The sequence below is a fragment of the Meles meles genome, chromosome X (genome assembly GCF_922984935.1).
Source record: "Meles meles chromosome X, mMelMel3.1 paternal haplotype, whole genome shotgun sequence".
Classification (NCBI taxonomy): domain Eukaryota; kingdom Metazoa; phylum Chordata; class Mammalia; order Carnivora; family Mustelidae; genus Meles; species Meles meles.
The window spans coordinates 27229055-27251921 of NC_060087.1; the positions used below are offsets into that span (position 1 = coordinate 27229055).

Sequence of the window (22867 nt, forward strand, 5' to 3'; positions counted from 1 at the left end):
AAAAACATGTTTTCTCCATACCTTCCATATTAATTTTTTTCCAGTTCACAAGTCAAAACAAGATTACCATGCTTTGAATCTACCAACCACTAGAGAAAGATCAGACTTTCACCCCAACATTGAGCTGTTTCCTTTCAGCTTATACATCTTCTCAAGCAATACATTCAAGGACTTGGAATATAATTGGCAATTTTGCTGATGATGAATAAGACTGAGCGGAGTAAGGATAACTTTTGCTCCTCTGCGATGCTTACAGTAAAAAGAAACGGCTTGGCAGCTGAGCGTACGAAATATGAAGTTAGATAAACAATTCTTAGCGCCTTAATAATGAAGTCTATTTAAAAACATTCAACAGGATGACTTTTCCCCTTACCAAAAACAAAACCAAACCGCATTTGAAAGAAAACCTGGCTCTCTTTTCACCAACATTTGACACTTATGCAATTAATCTAATTTGAATGCACTTGTTAATGACGTCTAACATTCCGCAGGGAATGGCAAGAACTGGCTTGTGTGGAACTAAATGTCACCTGGAGGGCTTTCCTTTCCTACCAGATGCCACTATGGCTCTGCCTCAACGTCTCTCTTAGACTCCACGCACGTACCTCAGCCCAACTTCTTTCAAATTCTTTTAATATTAAGACATAGGCTTATGTGCCCTCATGGAACAACCTCAGCTTCTAAAGGCAGCCTGTGCATTTTGATAGGAATAGGATTTGAAGGCATTTTCCTAAGGTATCCTCCTAACAGTTTTGGCAAGAGGAGCTACTAAAGGAATACATTCACTTAAAAATACTTTCAAAAAATTACGGCTTATGCAGAGTTCAATGAGGCAACCAACTCCATCAAGCATTTCTCTCTGCTTCCCACCCACAAAAATACAGAAAATGAATGAGCTGATGGCTAAAACTGCATTCAAAATATAACTTAATCAACTAATGCCAGTGAGATTACCTAGAATACAAACATTGTATAGAATGCCTTTAATCTGCTATTATATCTTCCTTTATGAGAATATTTATTGGATCATGGCTCAGTTCCCCCAAATGTGCTTATTAATCCTCATACTCAAAACAAACTATCCAGTATTTATTCTCATTTTTTCTGTGTGAGATAATAGATTGCTACAGGTGACACAAAGATACATAAGGCACAAGCTTTGTCAAAGAGTTTAAAGCTTAACTGGGGAGAGGAGGGATCTGAAAATTACCAAAAAACATTTCAAGAGTTAAATAGTAAAGATGACTTAAGGACTATCTTTAAGATCTATTCTAAGGTAACTTCAAAAAAATTGAATGTCATTTATATAATTTTCTTTTTAAAAAAAATTTAAAGGAGTTTATTTATTTATTTGCGAGAGAGAAAGCGAGCATGTGAAAGGGGGGAGAGGAGCAGCAGGAGATGGACAAGTAGACATGCTGCTTAGTACAGAGCCTGATGTGGGGCTTGATCTCAATACCCTGAGATCATGACCTGAGCTGAAATCAAGAGTCGGACACTCAGGGGTGCCTGGACAGCTCAGTGGGTTAAGCCTCTGCCTTTGGCTCAGGTCATGATCTCCAGGTCATGAGATCGATCCTGGCATTGGGCTCTCTGCTCAGCAGGGAGCCTGCCCCCCCCAACCCCTGGCCTGCCTCTTTGCCTACTTGTGATTTCTGTCTGTCAAATAAATAAATAAAATCTTTTAAAAAAAGAGGGGCGCCTGGGTGGCTCAATGTGTTAAAGCCTCTGCCTTCGGCTCGGGTCATGATCTCAGGGTCCTGGGATCAAGCCCCACATCGGGCTCTCTGCTTGGCGGGGAGCCTGCTTCCTCCTCTCTGTCTGCCTGCCTCTCTCCCTATTTGTGATTTCTGCCAAATAAATGAATAATAAAATCTTTAAAAAAAAAAGAGTCGGACACTCAACAGACCACCCAGGTTCCCCCTACATAATTTTCAATATAGAATTTTATAAATATTTATAACACCTTAAAAATGTATCACAGTTATAAAAATAACTGTTATTTCCCTCACTAGTCTTGATCCTGGCCTTTTCTTAGACATGTAACTTCTGAGAACTGGGGATAACACAGTAAGGGGAAATATTTGGGTCTACTCATCTTATTTTTCTTTCCTTTCTCTCCCTGCAAAGGCAATTTTTAAGTTAAAATAAATGTATATTGTGTAGGTATAAAGCACTGAATTTCCTATTGGACTCACATAAATCATAGATTCTTATCTAGTACTGATCTTCACTAATGAGTTGAAGGATCATAAGGGAAACACCAGGCATAGAAAAAACATTCTTTCCCTGGAGGAACCTGAAATCATCAGACACATGTTTCCAAAATAGCCCTGGTCTTTCACATTCTGGTTTCGTGTTAAGAGAGAAGTCTTCAAAAAATTTATGCAGAAATGGTGACAATGAGAGGAAGCCAGTTCAGTCTCCAAAGGCTTCCATTTGATAGTTTGTTACTGGCAAAAATAGGAAAGTGCTTATGTGACTATGCCTCATTTTGCATCGAGTCATCATTCATAAGTCCTATATTCCAGATTTATGTACGACAATGTAAAATAGCCAGACCAGGTACATCCTGCTAAACTCATTGTATAGTATGACTTTCAGGTATCCTGCTAGTTCAAATGCCAGTAATGAGATTAACAAGGGGGGCTGTAGGGTCATTTGCATCTTTATAAGGTGTGGTCTGTTGAGTTGACAATGTCATACCCTCTCACAACCTCCAGGGAATGAGTCACAGGACTCCTTTTCATAACCTTTCCTTCCCTCCCCTCCTCTGCCCCTTGCCCCTCCTCCTTTCTTCTCTTGCTCTCGCTCTTTTTCCCCTCTAGCTGTAAGGATATTTACACTATGAACTTCTGCTTATGCCTATGATGCTTGGCCCCTCCTGCTCCATCTAGAGTTCATTTTTTTTTGGTAGGATTTTTTGTGGGGGCAAAAAATTTCCTGTAGAACTGATAGAAGTAAGTGAGGAAGCAGCATCAGCCTGGCCTTGTATCTGATAAAGCACTTCTATTTCTGGATTGGTACAGGGCGACCATATATTCAGACAGGTTTTTCTTAATCTGTAGGAAATCGAAGTTATTCTTTATCTTTGAAAATGTACTAATTGCCCCCACTGGTTTGGTGATTTTAAGTCATTATAGGAGAAAGTGTATGAGATCCTTCTTTCCCACCATGCAGTTATGATAATAAAACCCCCAGAGATACCACTTCACAATAAGGTGAGATCTTCTACATGCAGTACATGGGCTGACCAAATGTTCAATGCCTGGGGAAGCCAGAACTTATGGCCAGAGGCCATATGTGTTTGCCTTGTAAGGTAAGAACATAGGCCTGGGATTTATGGGAAAAATGAGACTTGCTTTGTTTCTGGAAGGAGGGGATGGTGTCAGATTCAAGGATGTGCTCTAGTGTTGAAAAGGCTCCTGAAGAGCTGTTCTAGTCCACCTGAGTTGACCATGTCCTAACCTCTGAAAAGTCTTAGAATTGGAAGTATGAGGAGAAACACATTCCATGGCATCTCTCAGGTTACTGTTTTGGCCATACCCTCATCTTAGTGAAACCCTGATGGCGGTGGCATGATGTGATTCAGAAATTCTTGGCTTGCTCAGCTTCCATGGATGTAAGATCAAGGTGGAGTAGGTATTGGCTTCATTTTATTTCATGTTGCCCTTTATTGCCAAAAGTAGCAAAGAAAAAATAAGGTCTCTGCAAGAGCGTAGTGGAAGAAGCTGATTGGGCAGGTAAGCCAAGGAAAAAACGACCAGCAATGCAGCAAAGGCCTATGGAGGGGTGCAAGTGATGCCCAAGATGGCAACCACACAGTGCAGGACTGGCCATGCTGGGTTACACTAGGAAGCTGAAACAGCTGGCAACAAGTGAGATGTTTGTGTTTATTATTATTTTTTTTAAATCTCAATTGTCTGCCCCGTTATTCAATGTTTTTTCTCCCAACCTCAACAGCCCTACCACTAAATATGTCTCCACTTGCATCCCTGTGTCCCCCCACTAAGCTGGTCTCTGCCTTCAGGGACCAGCAACCACCTCCTTTCCAACTTTGCTGTACCCAGGCAGGGAGCTTCATGCAACTCTGATCCTCTGGAGCAGTAGTGTGGGCAGCGAGGCTAGGGACTGTGGGAGTCCTAGACTAGAGGTAAGCTGGGAGAAAGCCAGCTGATGTCCTAAGTTTGGTGGGAAATGTGCAAAGCCCTATTGTTATTAGTGTAACTTAAGCCGCCAACCTCTCTGAGTCTCAGCTATGTCCTCTTTACTGGATAATAATGGACAGTGTCATCTTCATAAATGGGGAAGATACAATTAGTCTATCACTTAACACTTAGCAGGCACACATTAAACTTCGCTGTTTTAAAAAAAAGACATTTATTTTAGAGGGGGAGAGAGAGAGAGCATGTGAGCAGGTGGAGGAGGCAGAGGGAAAGGGGAGAGAAAATTTAAAATAGACTCTATACTGATCGTGGAGCCTGATAAGAGGCTCAATCCCAAGACCATGAGATCATGACCTGAGCTGAAATCAAGAGTCAGATGGATGCTCAACCCACTGAGCCACCCTGGCGTCCCTACACTTCGCTTTTCATCCTGTTTAGATTATATGGACTATAACTTCATAGAAAGCTCAAGTCCAAGGGAAAGTGACCAAACCTAAAGGAAACAACAACAAAAAATTCCTTCTAAAACAGCTGAGAAGGAAGTTAAAAATTACTCTTCGTGCTGACTATCTGACATGCAGTAGCTTTGGGGACCAAGATGGATGTGCATCAACTGAGAAAGAAAAACAGAAAAAGCAAATGAAAATTTCAGAAAGAGCAGGAAAGCTTCTCCATTTCATCCACCTGGGAGTTAATGATAACAAAAAAGCCGTGATCATTTGCTGAATGCTGACGGTGAACTAAGCCCCATATAGGACCTGTTCTTAGGAGCTTTCCAGACTGCTGAAAGTGAGAATTTTTTTTCTCTCTTGTACAGGAGTTTTAAAATTTTGCAATGTGACAGTACTGATTTTTACAATGCACTCAATTTATTTTTTTAAAAGAAGAAATTGCACGTGTGTGTACACATAGACATTCTCCTAGAAAGAATTCCTTCTCCCTGCCCACTGTTCTACTCCCAAGCTCCACCCCTCCCCTGACTCCCCCACCTCACCCCCCAATCCCCTGAAGAAATGGAAGAGTGAATGGGATTTGGAGTTTTCCTGCTGAGAAAGGGACATTTTCGGCAACCAGGTCAGTGTTCAAAGGGCTAATGCTCTAAGGAAATTATCCAAAGGGGAGAAGCAGTTCAAGGTTATTAAGTTATTTTCAAATGTTGTCTTGGCTGCAGTTGACCTTTGTGAAGGCAACAGGATGCTGCTTCCCAGGGGGACAGGATAAGGAGCAATTAGAGAAGCCTAGGAGAGGCTCAGGAATGTTTGGGAATTCACACATACCCCAAATTATGTGGGAACTTCAAAAATGAAAATAAAGTAATTTGATCAAGGACATATTTGTGTCCTAGAAAATATTCTAAACATGTAGCTAATACTGGATCTATCTGTGGAAATGTTTTCCTACACATCCAACACTCAGTATTTAGTAGATGTCAATTAGATTTCGACTCACTTTCAGAGAAGAGAAGGAAAGCTAATGAATAATCCTTATGCACCAGAAATTAGAATGGGTGTGGGGTTAAGCAAATTGCTCAAATAACAGATCAGAGTATGATAAAGGTGGGCTCCCATCACAGATTGATTTGAAGTGAGAGCCTGTGTTTTTCCCCACATGATTATGGAAGAAAGTATATGTTTAAGAATGTTAGAAAAAGAAAAGGAAGGAAGAGCTGGAATGATTTATACTTTTCTTCTTTTGAGGCAATGGACCTAAATACATTTTTATGCACACTCTCCACATTCCTGAAAGTGCCACGAATGAGGCAGGGGACACTGTTTTGGTATAATACAATAGAGCTTCTGGCCTGTATTCAACATTGTATTTCAGTGGCCATGCGTATATGTCTTTGTATCTGTGCTGCCAAATTTAAGCATTACCCACAGTATACAGAATGTTACAAAACTCTTCTTTTTTTCTTTAAAAAAAAGATTTTATTTATTTGAGAGAGGAAGAGAGAGAGCAAGAGGGGGAGAGGGTCAGAGGGAGAAGGAGACTCCCCACCAAGCAGGAAGCCTGATGTCGGACTTAATCCCAGGACTCCAGGATCATGACCTGAGCCGAAGGCAGTTGCTCAACCAACTGAGTCACCCAGGCACCCTACAAAAATCTTCTTTAAAATAAAAACTTATCAACGCTATTCTCTTAAGATTCAAGAGCCACTAGATCCCAACCTGAAAAATAGGTCCTGTATACAAATGAACACAGCAGTTGATTAATTTAAAGCTCTACTGACCTACTAGAAAACCAAGAATAGAAAAAACAAAAAACAAAAACCAAAAACCTAGTTCTATCGAAACAAAGAAAGCCAGAACTCAGAGGGATCTTAGGCCTTAGCTAGTTCTGCTTCCTTATTGTTGTTGGGGAAGTTCAGTCCCAGGTGGACTCAGTTATAACCCACATCATATTGTTGGATAAACAGAACAGAATCGAGATCTGAGGATTTGGTATATATCATTCAGACTCGCATCCTAAGGATTTTCTCCCATGTACCAACTACAGGAGACATGATTAACTCCGTAAAAGACTCAGCATGCTTCTTATGATTAAAGTTGATGTCTAGAGGATACAGGAAACCCATTCAGGTGGGACACCTATATTGATACAAAGATGCTAGAAGATTTTCTGAAGGTAAAAGTAGTCAGCAAAGCATAAGGCATGCAGAATTACTGGTGTAGCTTCCTTCCTCCATTCAGGTATCTACTGAGCATGGTCTCTATCGGAGAGGCTCCATGCGAGAAAATAATCAAAGCACCTGTCCTCATGGAGTCTGTTATTTCAGTAAATGTTATAGGTTACTGCTTATGAAACTTTCATGAAAGAGGGCTGTGAGATTTTTTATATGAACCTTTGAGATGTGGAAGATACCAACATTTTCATCTACCCACAAGGTCTACCAAACCAAAGGCGGGAATTGGCACTTCACAGCCTAATGGAGTCCATTCAATCTCTTCCAGTTAACATCTTAAACTGAGTTGTTTTCATGATTATATGATCAATTATTCATTACTAACTATTCCTTCATTGTGGTTCCAGAGCTTAATGAGCCTGGGCTAATGTGACCTTTGGAACCATCAAACTGTGGAGGAGAAAGCCCAGCAAAGACTGACCTCTGGGTTATCTTTGTGTACTAAAGCCTTTTGAAAAGTCAGAGCACCAGGCTTTTGGCAGCCATTTCACAAATTTAATTACCCACAGATATTCACCAGCATCCTCAAAGATTGACAGCTGAAATTAGCTGATTCTGTTACATCCACTCCCTATTATCAATGGTGGTAAACAGTAAAGTGAATAAAGGGTTTAATATTGTTTGTCCTTTATCCTGAAAAGATTGATGGCACAGTAAGAATTCTCAAGGGTGATCTGAAGATCCATTTCCATTCCTCTGGAAAATTGTTAAGTACAATTTTTATTTCTAAGTCAATATTCATAAAATCAGAGAATGTCAGGGCTGGAAGTGATATGCGGCATCATGTGATTCAGCCTCCTTAGATGACAGACAGAGTAACTGAGGCTATAAGTGATTCACCTGTGGTCTAATAGCTAGTTGAGGGGCACCTGGCTGGCTGATCTCAGGGCTCTTGAGTTCGAGTCCACATTGGGTGTAGACATTACTAAATAAATAAAACTTAAAAAAAATTGCTGGTTGATAGCAAGGCTGAAATTAGACTTCAAGTCTTCCTTTTTTTTTAAAAGATTTTATTTATTTATTTGTCAGAGAGAGAGAGAGAGCGAACAAGCAGGAAGAGCCGGAGAGAGAAGCAGGCTCCCTGCAGAGCAAGGAACCCCATCCGGGACTCAATCCCAGGACCCTGAGATCATGACCTGAGCTAAAGGTAGCAGCTTAACCAACTGAGCCACCCAGGCATCCCAGCTTCAAGTCTTCTGATGCCTGTTCTATCTACTTGTTTTGTAGAGCGTATACCTCTACCAATCTTAACCAGTGCTTAAATGGAATGCCAGAAGACCACCATCATTCCTAGAAGAGTGAGGTGTCAGGAATGAGACCTAGGGGAATATTTTCTAAGTTAGGTATCATAATCCAGTGTTCTTTATTATAAGAGCCCATCTCAGTCTCAGAAAATGTATCCACTACAAAGCAGTCAACACAGATACTTAGCATAGTGGTCACTATTAAACCTGAGACATTGCTAACTGCTCCTTCTTCTCCATAAACACAGGTACTGAAATAGTGGGCAATAATTCAAAGGAACAAATAAACTCATCCAAACTTAAATCAGAGCAACTCCTGGAACAAATAATAGGGAGCTAGAGCAAGACCAAGGGCAAGATATGCTTTATATGGGGGGTAGGGGTAGATTTGGAATCTGAAAAACTGCCCAGAAAGTAGTAATCAAGGCACTATGGTACAGAGGCAGGTGGTGTCAAGACTTAGATGCTACTGGAGGTAGGGAGGCATGGACGCTTACAGTTAGATCAAGATTCACCAGTTAAATCGAGAATAGAGCAACAGGATGCAAGAAGACACAAACACCAAAAGGCACATCTAGGCAGACAGCCACAATTCCTTGCAAAATGTCAAATACTGGTACCAGAAGAGCCATAGGAATGGTAGCCATAGAAGACAGTACAGTCAGGATGTCAATGGGTCATTTTGGCAAAAGACACCAGAACGGTAATAAGAAATGTTGCCTGGAGCGACTGCTGGCTTCAGTCAAGGAGGTTTTATATTGCATTTGGCTAAGCAGGAATCACCAGGGAGTTGTGAGCAGCTCACACGCAGTAGGTGGCTGCAGAAACACACCTGCGACTGAGGGCGGAGAGAAGGGCAGATCAAGGTCATTCGAGCAATATAGACAATGTCCAAAATGACCTGCAGGAAAAGAGAGACGCTCCGATGGACCTGAGCTGCTTCCTGAGCATGGAATATAAAAAGAGGTGAACAGTTAGCACGTTCCCCAGAAACCCATTTTTTGCTCTCCTGTGAAGTGCTTCAGAGATACTGAGACAGAGAACCTGCTGGAATCGCTTCCTGGTGGTGGAGTCAGCAGGCTGATTACTGGGTTTCCGTAGTGACCACCTCCCGGTTTTTTTAGCCACAGTGGGGTCTTTGAAAGAGGAAAGGACCACCTTGTGTGAAATCCAAAGCCTTCCTAGGGAACAGCTGGCAGAAGGTCAAACCCTTCAGCCGGTATTAGAGAAAAGTAGTAGGAGACCCACCTTCCAGCCAGAACTAACGTAAGTAGAACCAGCTATGACCTCAATTGGTTTCTCCATCTCTCACCAATGGGAGACGGCAAGGAGCGATTCCTTTCTTCATGAGTGAGCTGAGACTACAGACAATGCTAACAAATTTAATAACCAATATTTGGGCCATCTCAGTCACGACCTCCCAAGGAAGATGTAACAGAACTGGAAGAGATCCAGGGAAAAGCAGCTAAGATGATCAAGGGGAAAACTTCTCTTTTATTCAAGGACAGACTAAGAACCTAAAAAGGATTAGAACTTCTCAGACTGGGAAGATGAAAGTGGAGAGGTGAGATTGTGAGATCTAAGTCAACTTGGGATAAATACCGTTGTAGTCACTGAATTCCGCAGTACTTACTGGGGGCCACCGCCTGAGGTTCCAAAACGTACAGTGAAGAGAAACTGCAGTATACCTTTGTTTCTTTACCCAGAAATCAGCAGATTCATGGAACTCATTCTTCTGAGGACAGGGTTAAAGAGGAGAATGGACAAAGTAAGACACCGCTAGACAAACTCCATGTCAACTGATTTACGACGGATTATTAAGATATGGTCAGGATGTATCCTAATTTTTTTAAATGAAAATTACTAGGTTAACTGATGAATAGTCGCTGGTGTCTGTATCTGGGACAGGGTTCTGGGCTAGTTGCCCTGCTGGTCTGACCCAGTGTGCTATTTCATACGCTCTTATTATGTCATCTACGCAGGAACATGCTGCACACAAGGTTGGGATTCCTAAATTCTTTTGACAGTCCAGAATACAGAAGAATAATTTTCTAACTCATTAAGAAAGCAAGAGAGTCCCAGCTCTTGGCTCCGTTCGGTTTGCCCATATGGGAGTATGCAACATAAAAAGGTGAAAGAAATCCTAACAGAATGCAGCAACTGGTTAAAGGCTATTATATTGAAATTTTCATGAGTTTGACAGTAGGCCAAAAAACTACAAAATGGCAGAGAGTGGAAAAGGCAGTTGTAACAGGTTGAACATTGTTGGTGATTATTTTTTCAGGGGCAATGAAAGTTGTAATCAAATAACCTGAAAGAGATGCTGGCAGGAATAAGAGAGCCCCAAGGGAGAGAGAATATGAAAACTGTAACAATGATGAATGCTATGGACTAATAAACTAGACAAACATGTAGTTTGAAGTATCAAAATCAAGATTCTTAGCATCATATAAAAAGCTGGTGTCAGGATGCAGGCATAAACACCGTCTGATTTGTAAGCTAGAACAGAAGATGCCGGTAATAATTTACAACCTCAGGCACGAGTGTACAACTCAACAGCTAACTGAAACGGGGTTACTGGTGTGGAAACCTCTGCTTATTTAGGTTTATCCCAGCATTGAAAAGGAAAAATTATTAAGTATTTAAAAAAATATTCTGGGTGTGGGGGGTACCTGGATGGCCCAGGAGGTTAAGAGTCCGACTCCTGGTTTCAGCTCAGGTCTGATTGCAGGGTCGTGTGACTGAGCCTGGAGTCAGGCTCTAAGATCAGTGTGGAGTCAACTTGGGTTTCTCTCTCCCTTTCCTGCTGCCCCTTCCTACCCATGTACAGATGCATGCTCTTTCTCTCAAAAATAAATGAAAAAATCTTTAAAAAAAATCAAGAGAAGACATCTGGCTTTGTGCCTGGAAATGTGTGCTTAAAACTCATGAATGCAAGTTGAGACAAGGTAACAAAGAGGGACAAGGTGGGGACTGGTTGAAGTAATGTCATTATTAACTTATTAGTATTGTTATTTGTGGAAAGATAAGACATCTTGAATTACAAATGGTGTTAGCCAGTGCATGAAGTCCACTGAACTTTGTACATCGAAGTAGTTGGCTATGAAAAGAATCTTTCAGACAACAGTAATGTGTAATAATAAATCACAAATGACAGTAGTCATCTATTTGTTGATGATGTATATTTTCTGAACATGCATTCTCCCTACACTAGCTTAACATTTTAGAGGTATATTTGAGAAATTATATAATCTCTAATTTCAAATAGATTTTAATTTTTAGAGATAAGGGACCTCCAGAAAGCTTCAGAGGTGTTTCTCAGCAGTTATGTAATTCTTTGTTCCTAGAAAGTGACACTTTCAGAGGGTTTAAGGTCTCCAGATTCCCCTTTCTACTGATTTTTTTTTTTTTTTTGCCTATTTCTCTATGTCTCTTGCCGGTAAATCAGACAGAATGATAGTCCTAAATTAAACATCAAGATTTGAGCTTTTTAAACGGTTACCTGGAGAAACTAGAGCAGGCTGAGGGAGCATATCTGCAGCTAATTAAACAGTGGAAAAATAGAATTCATATGCTTTTTTAAAATAAGAATTTATATTATGTTAATGATTGCAATAAAGAATTTTTAAAAATAAAGAGAAACTTCTGGAAGAAAAGCTGAGATTTCAAGTTTCTGGATTGGGGCAAGACCAATCAATGAGTCCTACTCAAAGCCCTTAGAGATCACCAAATCCAACTTCTTATTTTATGAATGAGATACTAAGGTCTGCAAAGGCTAAGTGACTTGCCCAAGGCCACATCACCAACTCATGACAGAGCCAGGACCAGAACTTAGGTTTTCTTGTTTCCTGTTCTGTGCCCTTATTGATATTGCCACCATGATCTTCAAGTCAGCAAAGGAGCACTGGACAAAGAGAGGGTAGCTGCTCTCTGATTCCACCAAGGATCATCAAGAGACTAGTTCTGGGGGCAGTGTGAGGGAAATTACATGTGTTCTTTAATGTGTCTCCTTTTTAATTTTGGACTGAATTCATGTTCATAGCCATGGAGGAATGATCTGAGGTCTTTTGTAGTGGCTGTAACATCAGGGAGAAGATGAATATTTAGGGAAAGAACATTGTCATGGGGAGGGGGCAGGGGGAACACTAGGAATCCCTGTGAGATACTTCATAAGCCCCAAACAAGAATAATCTGGAGAATAATGGCTTGAAGAAGCTTTGGGTTTTCAGGTGGTCCTTCAACCTCGGCTACAAAAGAAGAATCTTTGCTTAGTAAAGAGCATCTCTTCATCTATCAGAATGGACCCGGATAAAGTGACAGCTTTATAAACAGGCTGAAGAAGTAGCAGTTCCCAAACACCTTAGCGATGAAAATTTGTGAAAATCAAGACATTGGAGATGACTGGGAGGAGCTTGAATTAAGTGTTTCGCAAACTATACAGTGGATGTAAAGCCATACAGGGTGTGTCTAAATCAATTTACCATTTAATAACACAGGTGATTTAAAATAGGTATTAAAATATGTAGAGTGACTGAATAACTACACAGAATAAAAAACTACAATACAATTTAAAAAGAAGAACAATAAAAAGCAGGATCGAAGCAGATGAAGGAGAATGTTTAAAGGTAATTTTACTGGTAATTTTAGCATGAGTTGACTAGCCACGCTTCCTCAGGGAATAAGGAACTAGGTATTGTAGGCCAGGTGAACGTCACATTTCAGAAATACATTCATTTGTGAATATGCAGATTAACTACAATAAATACTCCTTTAGGAATGTGATACCTTGTCTGGAAAAATTTAATAAGACAAAGCCTTCTTAAAGGAGGTGTTTCTCCTTGAAAAGCCCAAAGCGTTCCCTCTCCCCCATTCTTCTGGGTTAACACAATTGAGGCATGCAATCTAATTTCTGCAGAACTGTGATAATGAAGATCTAGGATTGCCGATATTGCTTTAGACCTGAACTATGAAGAATTGATGGGCAGCAGAAGGGCAGAAAGCGACCTGATAAAACGTGGGAGGCTGGAACAATGGGAACATGTGGAGTATTTTTAGTCAGAATCATGGCAGAAGCAGGTTCAAAGACTTTAGTTGGTACTGAAGATTATTTCATGAAGCCGACGAAATTAAGTTGTTGAGAAGGCGGATTCGAAGTGAAATTGAAGTTGAACTCTATTGCACAATCAATGGGAAATTGTTAAGGTCTCATCATGACTCCATATTCTCCCTCCTCTCCTTTCCACATCGACGCAATGTATCATAATTTGTATTTCACACAGCAGCCTGCAGATGGTGCTTCTAAGCACCTGTATTCCTGTGACTGACATAAATGGCCCCAGAAAACAGTGTCATTCTGTTGTCATTATGTGAAAAACGCTGAGTGCTCTGTATGGAGAATGAACACCTCAGATCCACACATCTGGGCCCACCGCAGACTGCCTTTTGGGGACATGAACTATTTATTCACCTAAAACACTTTGTGTATATTGAGCTGAAAAAGCATCCATCTTTGCCGAAAAAGAAACGCAGGCAAACCCCCAAATAAATGAAACTGTCCTTACGTACTCACTCCCACTACCAATAATATTATCTGCAGCTCTTTGTTCGATTGTGGAAATTCCACACCACCCCGATCACAAAACACGACACATGCGCTGCATCAAACGGGTTTTCCTAAAGGCAGCTCCCCATTGCATCAGCACATTTTCAGGGGTAATTTTAGCATGAGTTGACTAGCCACGCTTCCTCGGGGAATAAAGAACTGGGTATTGCAGGCCAGGTTAACGCCACATTTCAGAAATACATTCATTTGTGAATGTGCAGATTAGCCACAATAAATGCTCCTTTAGGAATGTGATGCTGCAGACTTACTTGATATAGTAGGGCACTTTGTTTGGTGAGATGGCTCTCTCCCAGGGACCCTGGACAGAAGCTGAAAGAGAGAAAAAAGAGGCAAGGAGGTCAATTTCACCACAAACAGGAAAGACAACATTAATCTCCAGAATTACAATTTTACACTGATACTGGTCTGTTTGCTCAGTTGTCCATGAAGACAGGACGGATTAACCTGCTGTTCTGAAGTTTCTGTCCTAATCTAAGTGAAATTGAACTCATTCAGGCACAAAGATAAATGCAAAGGAAAAAAAAAACCATTTCACCGCTAAACCTATAGAACAGATAAGAAATGGAGTGAGGCGACTGACGTGTGTTCTCTTATGTGTCTCCACTGGGTGCTTTTCTTATAACACTTCCTGTTGCTGCTTCTCAATATCTTTTACTATTTGATTGACTGGGTTTTATTAGTTTAACAGCTGAAACATCCCTACGTGACAGAGTTACATTCTAAGTTAGTGAAGTTAAAGCACTACACTTATCATTCTGATGGGCTTGTTTGTGTCTTTGGTTTAAACAGAATCCAATCTCATCGACCAAAATATATTTAATTGATGCCACAAAATGTCAGCTGACCAGCATGATCTTATTGGGAAAAAAAACAACCAAAATCAAGAGAGTGGCACCCAATAGAAGAGTATAATAAAACTTTTGTTGTGACAAGTGATGAATCCTATAGGTGAAATTAAATTGCACATACTGGGAATTTGTTTTATAACGACCATATTATGTATTAGTCAAATCAATTGTCTTTAAATTGTATTTTAAATGCTTAAATTGTCTGGGCTTCTCCTTTCCCAGAGATGAGCTCTAAAAACACCTTTTCTATACTGTTTAATCTTATGGGTTTTTTTTCTTTCTTCAAGACAAAATAATCATGTTAGGATGCACTATGCTATTTCCTCAACAATAAAATCTTCCTCCTGAAAAGAGTTTTTATGAAACTGGAGTTTTAAGAGGCAAAGAATATCATCAGAATACAAATACAAGAAGCATGCTTATTAACATCTAGCAATTTTATGCGTATGTCCATTTTTTCCCTGAATTTTCATCCTCCTTATAATTTGCAGCCCAGCTGATGCTGACCATCATTTTCTACTATGAAAAGCTTCCTTCTAAATTAGTCTCACAGTAAATTCACTCCACATTATATTGAGATGTAAGAAAACGTCAAAGCTAATATCCTTGACTACACTGTATAATATGAAAGAACAGCTTCTAATAAAAGTTAACTTCACCCACTGCCAGACAATTTAAGGGTAATGAAACTACAGATTCTTTGTTTTATACAGAGTAATAGAGGAATCAAATCACCCAACCTTTAACCAGACATGCTGCTTTGTACCTTGGTGATGTATCATTTAAAAGATAGAGGACATGGATTTGTATTTAGCTGCTAATTAGGCCTTTTCATTTTGGCAGACAGATTTTTAATATGGGGAAAAAAGAGACATTCATCTGCTGTTTTGAAGTAGACCCTTGCATTCGGTGTTCTTCTATTCCTACCCTCTCTGCCTTTCTCTTTATCTGCCCTACTCTCCTTTTGTCTCTTTTCCTTTGTTAGGATACAGCCCTCTCACCCTGATAAGGCAATAAAGGAAGGTAGATCTGATTTGAGAACTTAGGCTGAACTCTGTGACCTAGCTGGGCAAAGTCAGATGTTTCAGAAACCTAAGAACCCTACCCAAACCCTTTCTAGGAGGAAACAATGCAGAGAGTCAGAAATCCTAGCTCCTGCCTCCTCAGCACACCCCCCTCTTAAAACCATAGGCTTGCAGAAGGAAGAAGAGAGTTTCCGAGAGCGTCTAGTCCAGCTCTCACCAGCTGTATTGCCAAGTCTATGAATGTCTAAACTGAGAAACTGCTATTCTTTTCTTAGAGGGTGTCAGTGGGCTGAACCCCACTCTTTTTTAAAAGATTTTATTTATTTGACAGACAAAAAAGGGGGAGCAGGCTCCCAGCTGAGCAGAGAGCCCGATGCGGGGCTCGATCCCAGGACCCTGAGATCATGACCTGAGCTGAAGGCAGAGGCTTAACCCACTGAGCCACCCAGGTGTCCTGAACCCCACTCTTTCTGTCAATTTTCCTTTCCAGTTCTTTATCAGTTTAATGGTCCAGAAATCATTTCTGATTTGGAGGATGCTGGGGACATCCTCTGATAGCAGAAGAGTCCATTTGAATTTTCTATAATATACTTAGGTATCTGTCAGAGAGAAGTGTGCTTGGAGAGGTCTAGGGGCTCCCTAGTTGGCTCAAGGCGTGGGGAGGCTGCTTGAATGGAGCATCCTTGAAGCAGAAAATCTAGCAAGAGAGGAAAAGCAGCGGTGCCCAACTGAGCTAATGGCCACAAATGCACTGAATGTCTACAGTTGATTTTGTACTGTTGAACATTAAAAAAAAATCCAATAAAATGCCAGAGGAGTACTCAGAATATGCTTAAACTAAATAGTTGAAAAGATTTTGAAAGAATATTCTAAAAAATTCTCAGTGCCAGATCAACATGAAAATTTAAGTGTTTGTAACTGTGGGTCTCAAGTGTGAATTTTCCTTACAGGGCATATGAACTGTTTATAAAAATTGTTGATTTCTTAGTTTTTTTAAAATCAGACAAGCCTTTTTTCTTTGTGTGTAGCTATCACGTGAACCCAATGGTGAAGGTCAGTGAATTTTCTGTGATGGAAGATGTTTGTTCCCCTTTGATTCAGTCTGCAAACGTACCTAAGCAACTTAGGTTTCATCATTTGAAACCCTAACATTTTATACTAACAAATGTCCTCAATGAAAAAAAAAAAAGGCAACTAACAATGGCCTTTCCCCATTCCTCCCCTGCCTGCCCCCACCACAAACACACTGGAACTACCTGCTTTGGAAATAGCACTCAACCCAAAGAAGGTTCTACGTGATTAGATTTAGTGCGCCTTCTCAAGAGACTATTAAAAGGTTGTCGGCAATTTCATTTGCGGCTGCCAGAGGATTTTGGGCTTGCATGTATTCAGAAGTTGATCAAATATACAGTAACTCTTGTAAGTGTGTCCCAGAATTACCATTTCATTTCTTGCAGGGGTGCTGACACCAACAACAGCTGTTTCTTATCTTGGTGTACCAGTGGAAGCTCGTCATCATTCACCAAGCTAGCCTACGTAATAGACACACACATCTTTTATGCCTAGCATGTCCATTTTTAGTAGCCCATCAAGTGCAGATTTATTGGCAAGTAGCTTTTATATGACACTGTGCTATCCTTTGGTCTTTTCTTATACAGATGTTTTTCTAACCACTACGTGTAAATCCAATGCAGCTTTATGATTCAGATCCTTGAGTGTAAAAACCATGCATTATCATATGGCATCAGCACCAGGGGTGGTTGTCTATTGAATTTAAATAGCAAAGTGCATGTGAGTTTATTCATTCCAAAACCAATCTTTAAGTTTCCCCTTGTATTACAGATGCGCTATGTTATTAATAGCAAGAAAGGGGAGCAGTTCTATCTTCAAATGCTTTTCTTCCCTCGAGGTGATAGCATTCAATATTGTGCCCAAGGTGGTTTTGAAAATCACGGAGGCCACACTATGTGGGCGAAGTTCTTATTTCAACCATTTTTTAATGCACTATGAACAGAGTGTGCCAAGTGATGCACCTGGTGTTAAGCCATATTTTAATCGACATAGGGGCCTAACCAGAAAATTAAAAAGAATACTAATGGTATTTAAACCATGCCAAAAGAGCACTCTCTGGAATTCAGATCCAAGTACATTCATTCGTCTTTCTACTTTTCTTCTATTTGGTAGACTTGGTGTTTGATAATGTAATTCAGTCAAAAAAAAAACTGAGGGCAGGGGCTCCTGGGTGGCTCAGTGGTTAAGCGTCTGCCTTCGGCTCAGGTTATGATCCCAGGGTCCTGGGATCAAGCCCCACACTGGGCTCCCTGCTCTGCAGGAAGCCTATTTCTCCCTCTCCCATTTCCCCTGCTTGTGTTCTTTCTCTCACTGCCCCTCTCTCTGACAAATAAATAAGTAACATTAAAAAAACTGGGGGCAGATTATAAAAATAAATAACACAGCATTCATTGGAGACAGAATAGAAAGAATAGAAACCTCACCTATGGGATTAACAGAAAGGCGTAAGGGAGAATCACTAGCCACAGGCCCTCAGCTTCTTGGAAAAAGGCCAATTCCAGTAATGGTTTTATGGGTACATTCTAATAAGGGGACTCTACAGCAATGTTTCTCCATCTTTCTTTTCTAAACCCCCCAAGTTCTCCTGCTAAGTATCTTTTTAGATATTTTTTCCTAATATTCCCCCCCTTGTCCCCGATGAAATTTTGATATCACAAATATACTGTGTATCTGTTGATGTACTGTGTGTATCTGTGCTTTACATAAAAAGAGTAGGATTTTTCATCTCCCAGGAACCAATTTTTGTCCTTATGGGGGTAATACCGTTCCCACTGAGAATACTTGATTAGAAGGGGTGGTGGGGGCGGGGGGGACAAAGGGAAATCTCTTCTGTGCCCGCAACATGACCTCAAGCATGACACCCGTCATGACCCTTGTGGTATTATTATTTTCATTTTGCAGATGATGCAACAGTTACACATGGAATACTGTGCTAAGGTTCTAAGTCAGTAAGTATTAGATCCCAATTTTGGTTTATTACTCAAGTCAGATGACTCAGGAAATGGATAAAACAAACATGCTGTGACTACTGTATGCTCCACACTGTATGCTCCTTAGTGTAATCCTCCCAAACACCCAATGTGGTTCCGCAATTCCATTATTATACATGCAGAAAGCGAGGCTCAGAACAGGTCAGGGAACCAACTCAGGTCATGGCAGCTAGTAAAGGGCACATCCAGGATTATAGCCAAGTCGAGTCTAGTCTCTGTGCTTTATTTCAACCTGTAGGGTATGTAACAGGCATCTCCAAGTATTTGCTAAACAACTGAGTGAACAAATTCATCTTAAAAAGAATATGATGTCTTCAAGTTCTTTACCCTCTGATATCTAAATTTACCCTCTACGTGATTTCCACCAAATGATTTCCCAGGAGGTATTGGAACAACTGCACTGATCCTGGAAGGCCTCTTTGGTATTCCCTATAGCTCTAGTGATGATTAGAAAGAGCTTCCTTTTGCCCTCCTGTCCTCTTTCTGCCATCTTTCCATGCCGCCATAATGGTTCACATGAATGTCCTGGCAGATGCTCTCAAGAACATTAACCATGCTGAAGAGAGAGGCAAACGCCAGGCTCTTATTAGGCTGTGCTCCAAAGTCATCATTTAGTTTCTCACTGTGATGGTGAAGCATGGCTGCATTGGTGAATCTGAAATCTCTGATAATCACAGAGCTGAGAAAATGGCTGTGAACCTCAGGGGCAGGTGAAATAAGTGTAGAGTGATCAGTCCTAGATCTGATGTACTATTCACAAATCTAGAAAAATGCTGGAATTATCTGCTCCTGCCCCACCAGTTTGGTTTTATTGTCCTGAAAACCTCAGCTGCCATCACGGACCATGAAGAAACAAGATGGAAACACACAGGAGGGAAAATCCTGGGATTCTTTTTCAAGGGATGGGCAAATAAAATGCCTCAGAGAGAGAAAGAGAGAGAGAGAGAGAGAGAGAGAGAGAGAGAGGGAGAGAGAGAGAGAGAAAGGAAAGAAGAGAAAGAGCAAGATTGCTTTTATTCTGGTCAAAATCTGCCTCCCTGTAATCTGTCATTTCCAAGATTGGTCCTATTCTAGATATCTAAATTAAATAATCTGATCAGTTGAGAGAAACTAATTTCAGTAAATCTGAGACCTATTTTCATCTGAAAGATGAAAACAGACCCTGGTTCTTAAACAAACAAAGCAATACCTGACACGACCTCACTCACTACTGGATACATTCTTACAGAGCACCTACTATGCACTAGGCACTTGGCAAAGTGCTGGCCCTAGTGCACCCAGTAAAACCCAGTTCCTACTACTTTGCATTTTAGTTTCTGAGGATATTCTTCAGTGAACACATTTAATATTCTAGCATTAAAATCAACCAACTGCTATCTACTGAACATACATTATGTGCTCAGCTCTGCACTAGGTATTTGGAGGCAGGGATGGAGTAGGGTGGCGTATGGTAGGGCAAAAGGTCTCAACATGCCCCATGCCCTCAGGACATTATTATTTAAATAAGGTCAGGTTTTAGAAGAACATATATTCTAATTGAAGTAAAGCAGTTAGAGTCCCAGACAGAAACAGATGGCACATTCTTTTTTTTTTTTTAAAGATTTTATTTATTTATTTGACAGAGAGAGATCACAAGTAGACAGAGAGGCAGGCAGAGAGAGAGAGAGAGAGAGAGAGGGAAGCAGGCTCCCCGCTGAGCAGAGAGCCCGATGCAGGGCTCGATCCCAGGACGGAGATCATGACCTGAGCCGAAGGCAGAGGCTTTAACCCACTGAGCCACCCAGGCGCCCCCAGATGGCACATTCTTATCAGCTAAGTTGAGGAGAATTTAGTAAAAGGGCTGGTTTGCGCAAACAAACAAAGAGGTTTGTGCAAGATGTAGGGAAGTCACAAGGGGTAACAGTAAGAACAAGGACTATTAGCATCCCTAGGTCTGAGGGACAAGGACAGAGAGCCATTACTGGAATAGAGTGGGGGAGGGGGAAGGAGAAAGCAGGAGAAAGAAAGGAAGAAGAGAGGGGTTGAGAGGGAGAGAGAAAAGAGAAAGAGAAAAAAAGAGAGGATAACGGCCAGAGTTGTAGTAACCAGGAGAATGGAAGCCATCTTGTCCACAGTGCCCCAGAAGCAAACATGAAGAAGTAGTTTGAGTTGTAATTCAAGTAAGCACTGGTACAGGAGCTAGAAGTAAGGCAAGGAAAGGAGTCAACTTGATAAGGGATGCAGTGATGCTTTGGGTCCTGGGGCCCACCACAGGTGGGGATTTCAGGACAGAAGTCGCTTCAGAGTGATTCCCCCTCTACTCACCTCTGAGGGGGTGAAGGAACTGGAATATTTATTTACTATTGCTTGAGAGCTACTCCTGGAATATGGAGGGTGGTTGGGTTCAGTCATTAACTCTCTGGCCTGCCCCTTGTGAGCTGGTGAGCAAGGCCTATGGCCAGAGAAAGCCTTGAGGGCCTAGTCACAGGTGTGTGTAGTTGAAAGCTGAGGTTTGGTGTGCTTGAGCACAGTGAATTCCAGAAGGTATATGGGGAAGGCCTTGACAGCTTAGGCTACAGACGATATGCGCTAAGAATGATGGAAAAGAAAGATGTAAGAAATCTGAGTTACTGAGGGATATGTAGTCACCATTCCTGTGTATCTCTGGATTGCTTTGTGAGAACCTTATACACCTGTACTTTGTGTAAGCCACTGTTAATTCACGTTTTCTGTTACCTGAAGTCAAACTTGCTTTTGACTAAATTACTCTCAACCATCCAGACCATCTACAGCTGCTTACATTATTCCTGGTTCACATTGTCAATGGCTGAAGAGCATTCCATTAATGGCTGTACCATGATTTATTGAAGAAACACCCTCTTTGGGAAAATTTAGATTGTTTTCAGTTTTTCACTGTTGTAAGTCAGGCTGCAATGAACCTCTCTGTAGATAAATCTTTGCACACAGTTTTGCCAATTTTCTTAAGCAAAATTCCTAGAAATATATTTATTTCATTGAAGGCTATGAATACTTTAAAGGCATTTTATACAAATTACATTCCTGCCAGCAGGAGTCTTTCTTTATTGATCCAGGAAGAAAGGGAAAAATCCATTTTCTGCCGGTCAATGGTATTTAGTTGGTATAATTCTTAAGGCAAATTAGATATACTGCCTGATACAGATTATTTGAGAACATGCTTCTCATACTCCTTCTTTCCATGACAGATTGTAAACTTTCTGAGTTCAGAAAGGCACTCAGCACATTGGCTTTCTGTCTCAAAGCCCAACCCAGCATCTTGAGAGGTATGCAGATCAAGTAGAAAGTGTCTAGATTCAGAAGAAATCGATTTGAGTTCCAACTCCACCATTACTCCCTGATCTTAAGCAAGTCTTGTTTTATCCCCGAGCCTTATTTATTTTATATGAAAAATAGGAAAAATGATATCTCCCTTGCTGAAAGGCTGTCAGGATAAAATGAGAAAATGGATATGAAATTGCTTTGCAAAATGTTAATCACCATACAAATAATGTTTGTAATCACATACTTATGGGATGTTGTCTGAGTGTTGGTAATTCTAGAATCAATCTCTCTACCTCAACTAAGCAGCAGTTGTCTTCAGCTCTTGCATCCATTCCTAACTACTAATAATGTGCCATATACAAGATAAAGTGTAGCAGAGAGAAATGCCTTTGAACCCGAACTGCTTGGGCTTACAGTATATTGTACTCTCTCTTTGCCTAGACCAATGGCTTCTGCTCAACAGGTCCTTCATTCTCAGGTAGACCATTTGTCCAATATTCATCAACATGAATGATGAATGGATGAGTCCATATTTGATACAATGGGAAAGAGAGGGCCAGAGACTGCTTTACAGTAAGAGGACTGTGATGATGTAAAGATAAGAATACTGTTCTTGTGCTACTATGTATAATGGATTGGAGGTAGGAGGGTGGAGTTTAGTAGGTAGTTCCTAAGTGAATTTGGTATCTACTTAGGGTGAGAAGTCACACATGACTCTGTACTTCCATGATTCAGTTACTAAGCAACTGGGAATTTGGCAGAAAAAATAAGCTGGAAGGTGAATTTCAGATAAATTTCAAACTTAGGTTAAAATATTTGGAAGGCAGGTCTTTTCACTGAAACTCAGGTGAAAGGACAAGACCGTAAGTACGAGGTGGCAGCTGAAGCTATAAACACAGCTGGACTCTTGCAGGAAAGGAGGCTGTTAAAAGAAAAG

General features: G+C 40.8%; 1 protein-coding gene and 1 pseudogene across 11 annotated transcripts in view; one reads left to right on the forward strand and one right to left on the reverse strand.

Annotated features, from left to right (window-relative positions):
• DMD (dystrophin) overlaps positions 1–22867 on the reverse strand; it is a 2324635-nt gene that overhangs the window by 198841 nt on the left and 2102927 nt on the right. For all 11 annotated transcript variants that reach the window (XM_045994540.1, XM_045994546.1, XM_045994545.1 and 8 more), the window contains one exon: positions 13965–14025. In XM_045994540.1, coding sequence (XP_045850496.1) covers positions 13965–14025 — 61 coding nt within the window. The remainder of the gene's footprint in view (positions 1–13964; positions 14026–22867) is intronic.
• On the forward strand, positions 19156–21498 carry LOC123935213 (annotated as a pseudogene).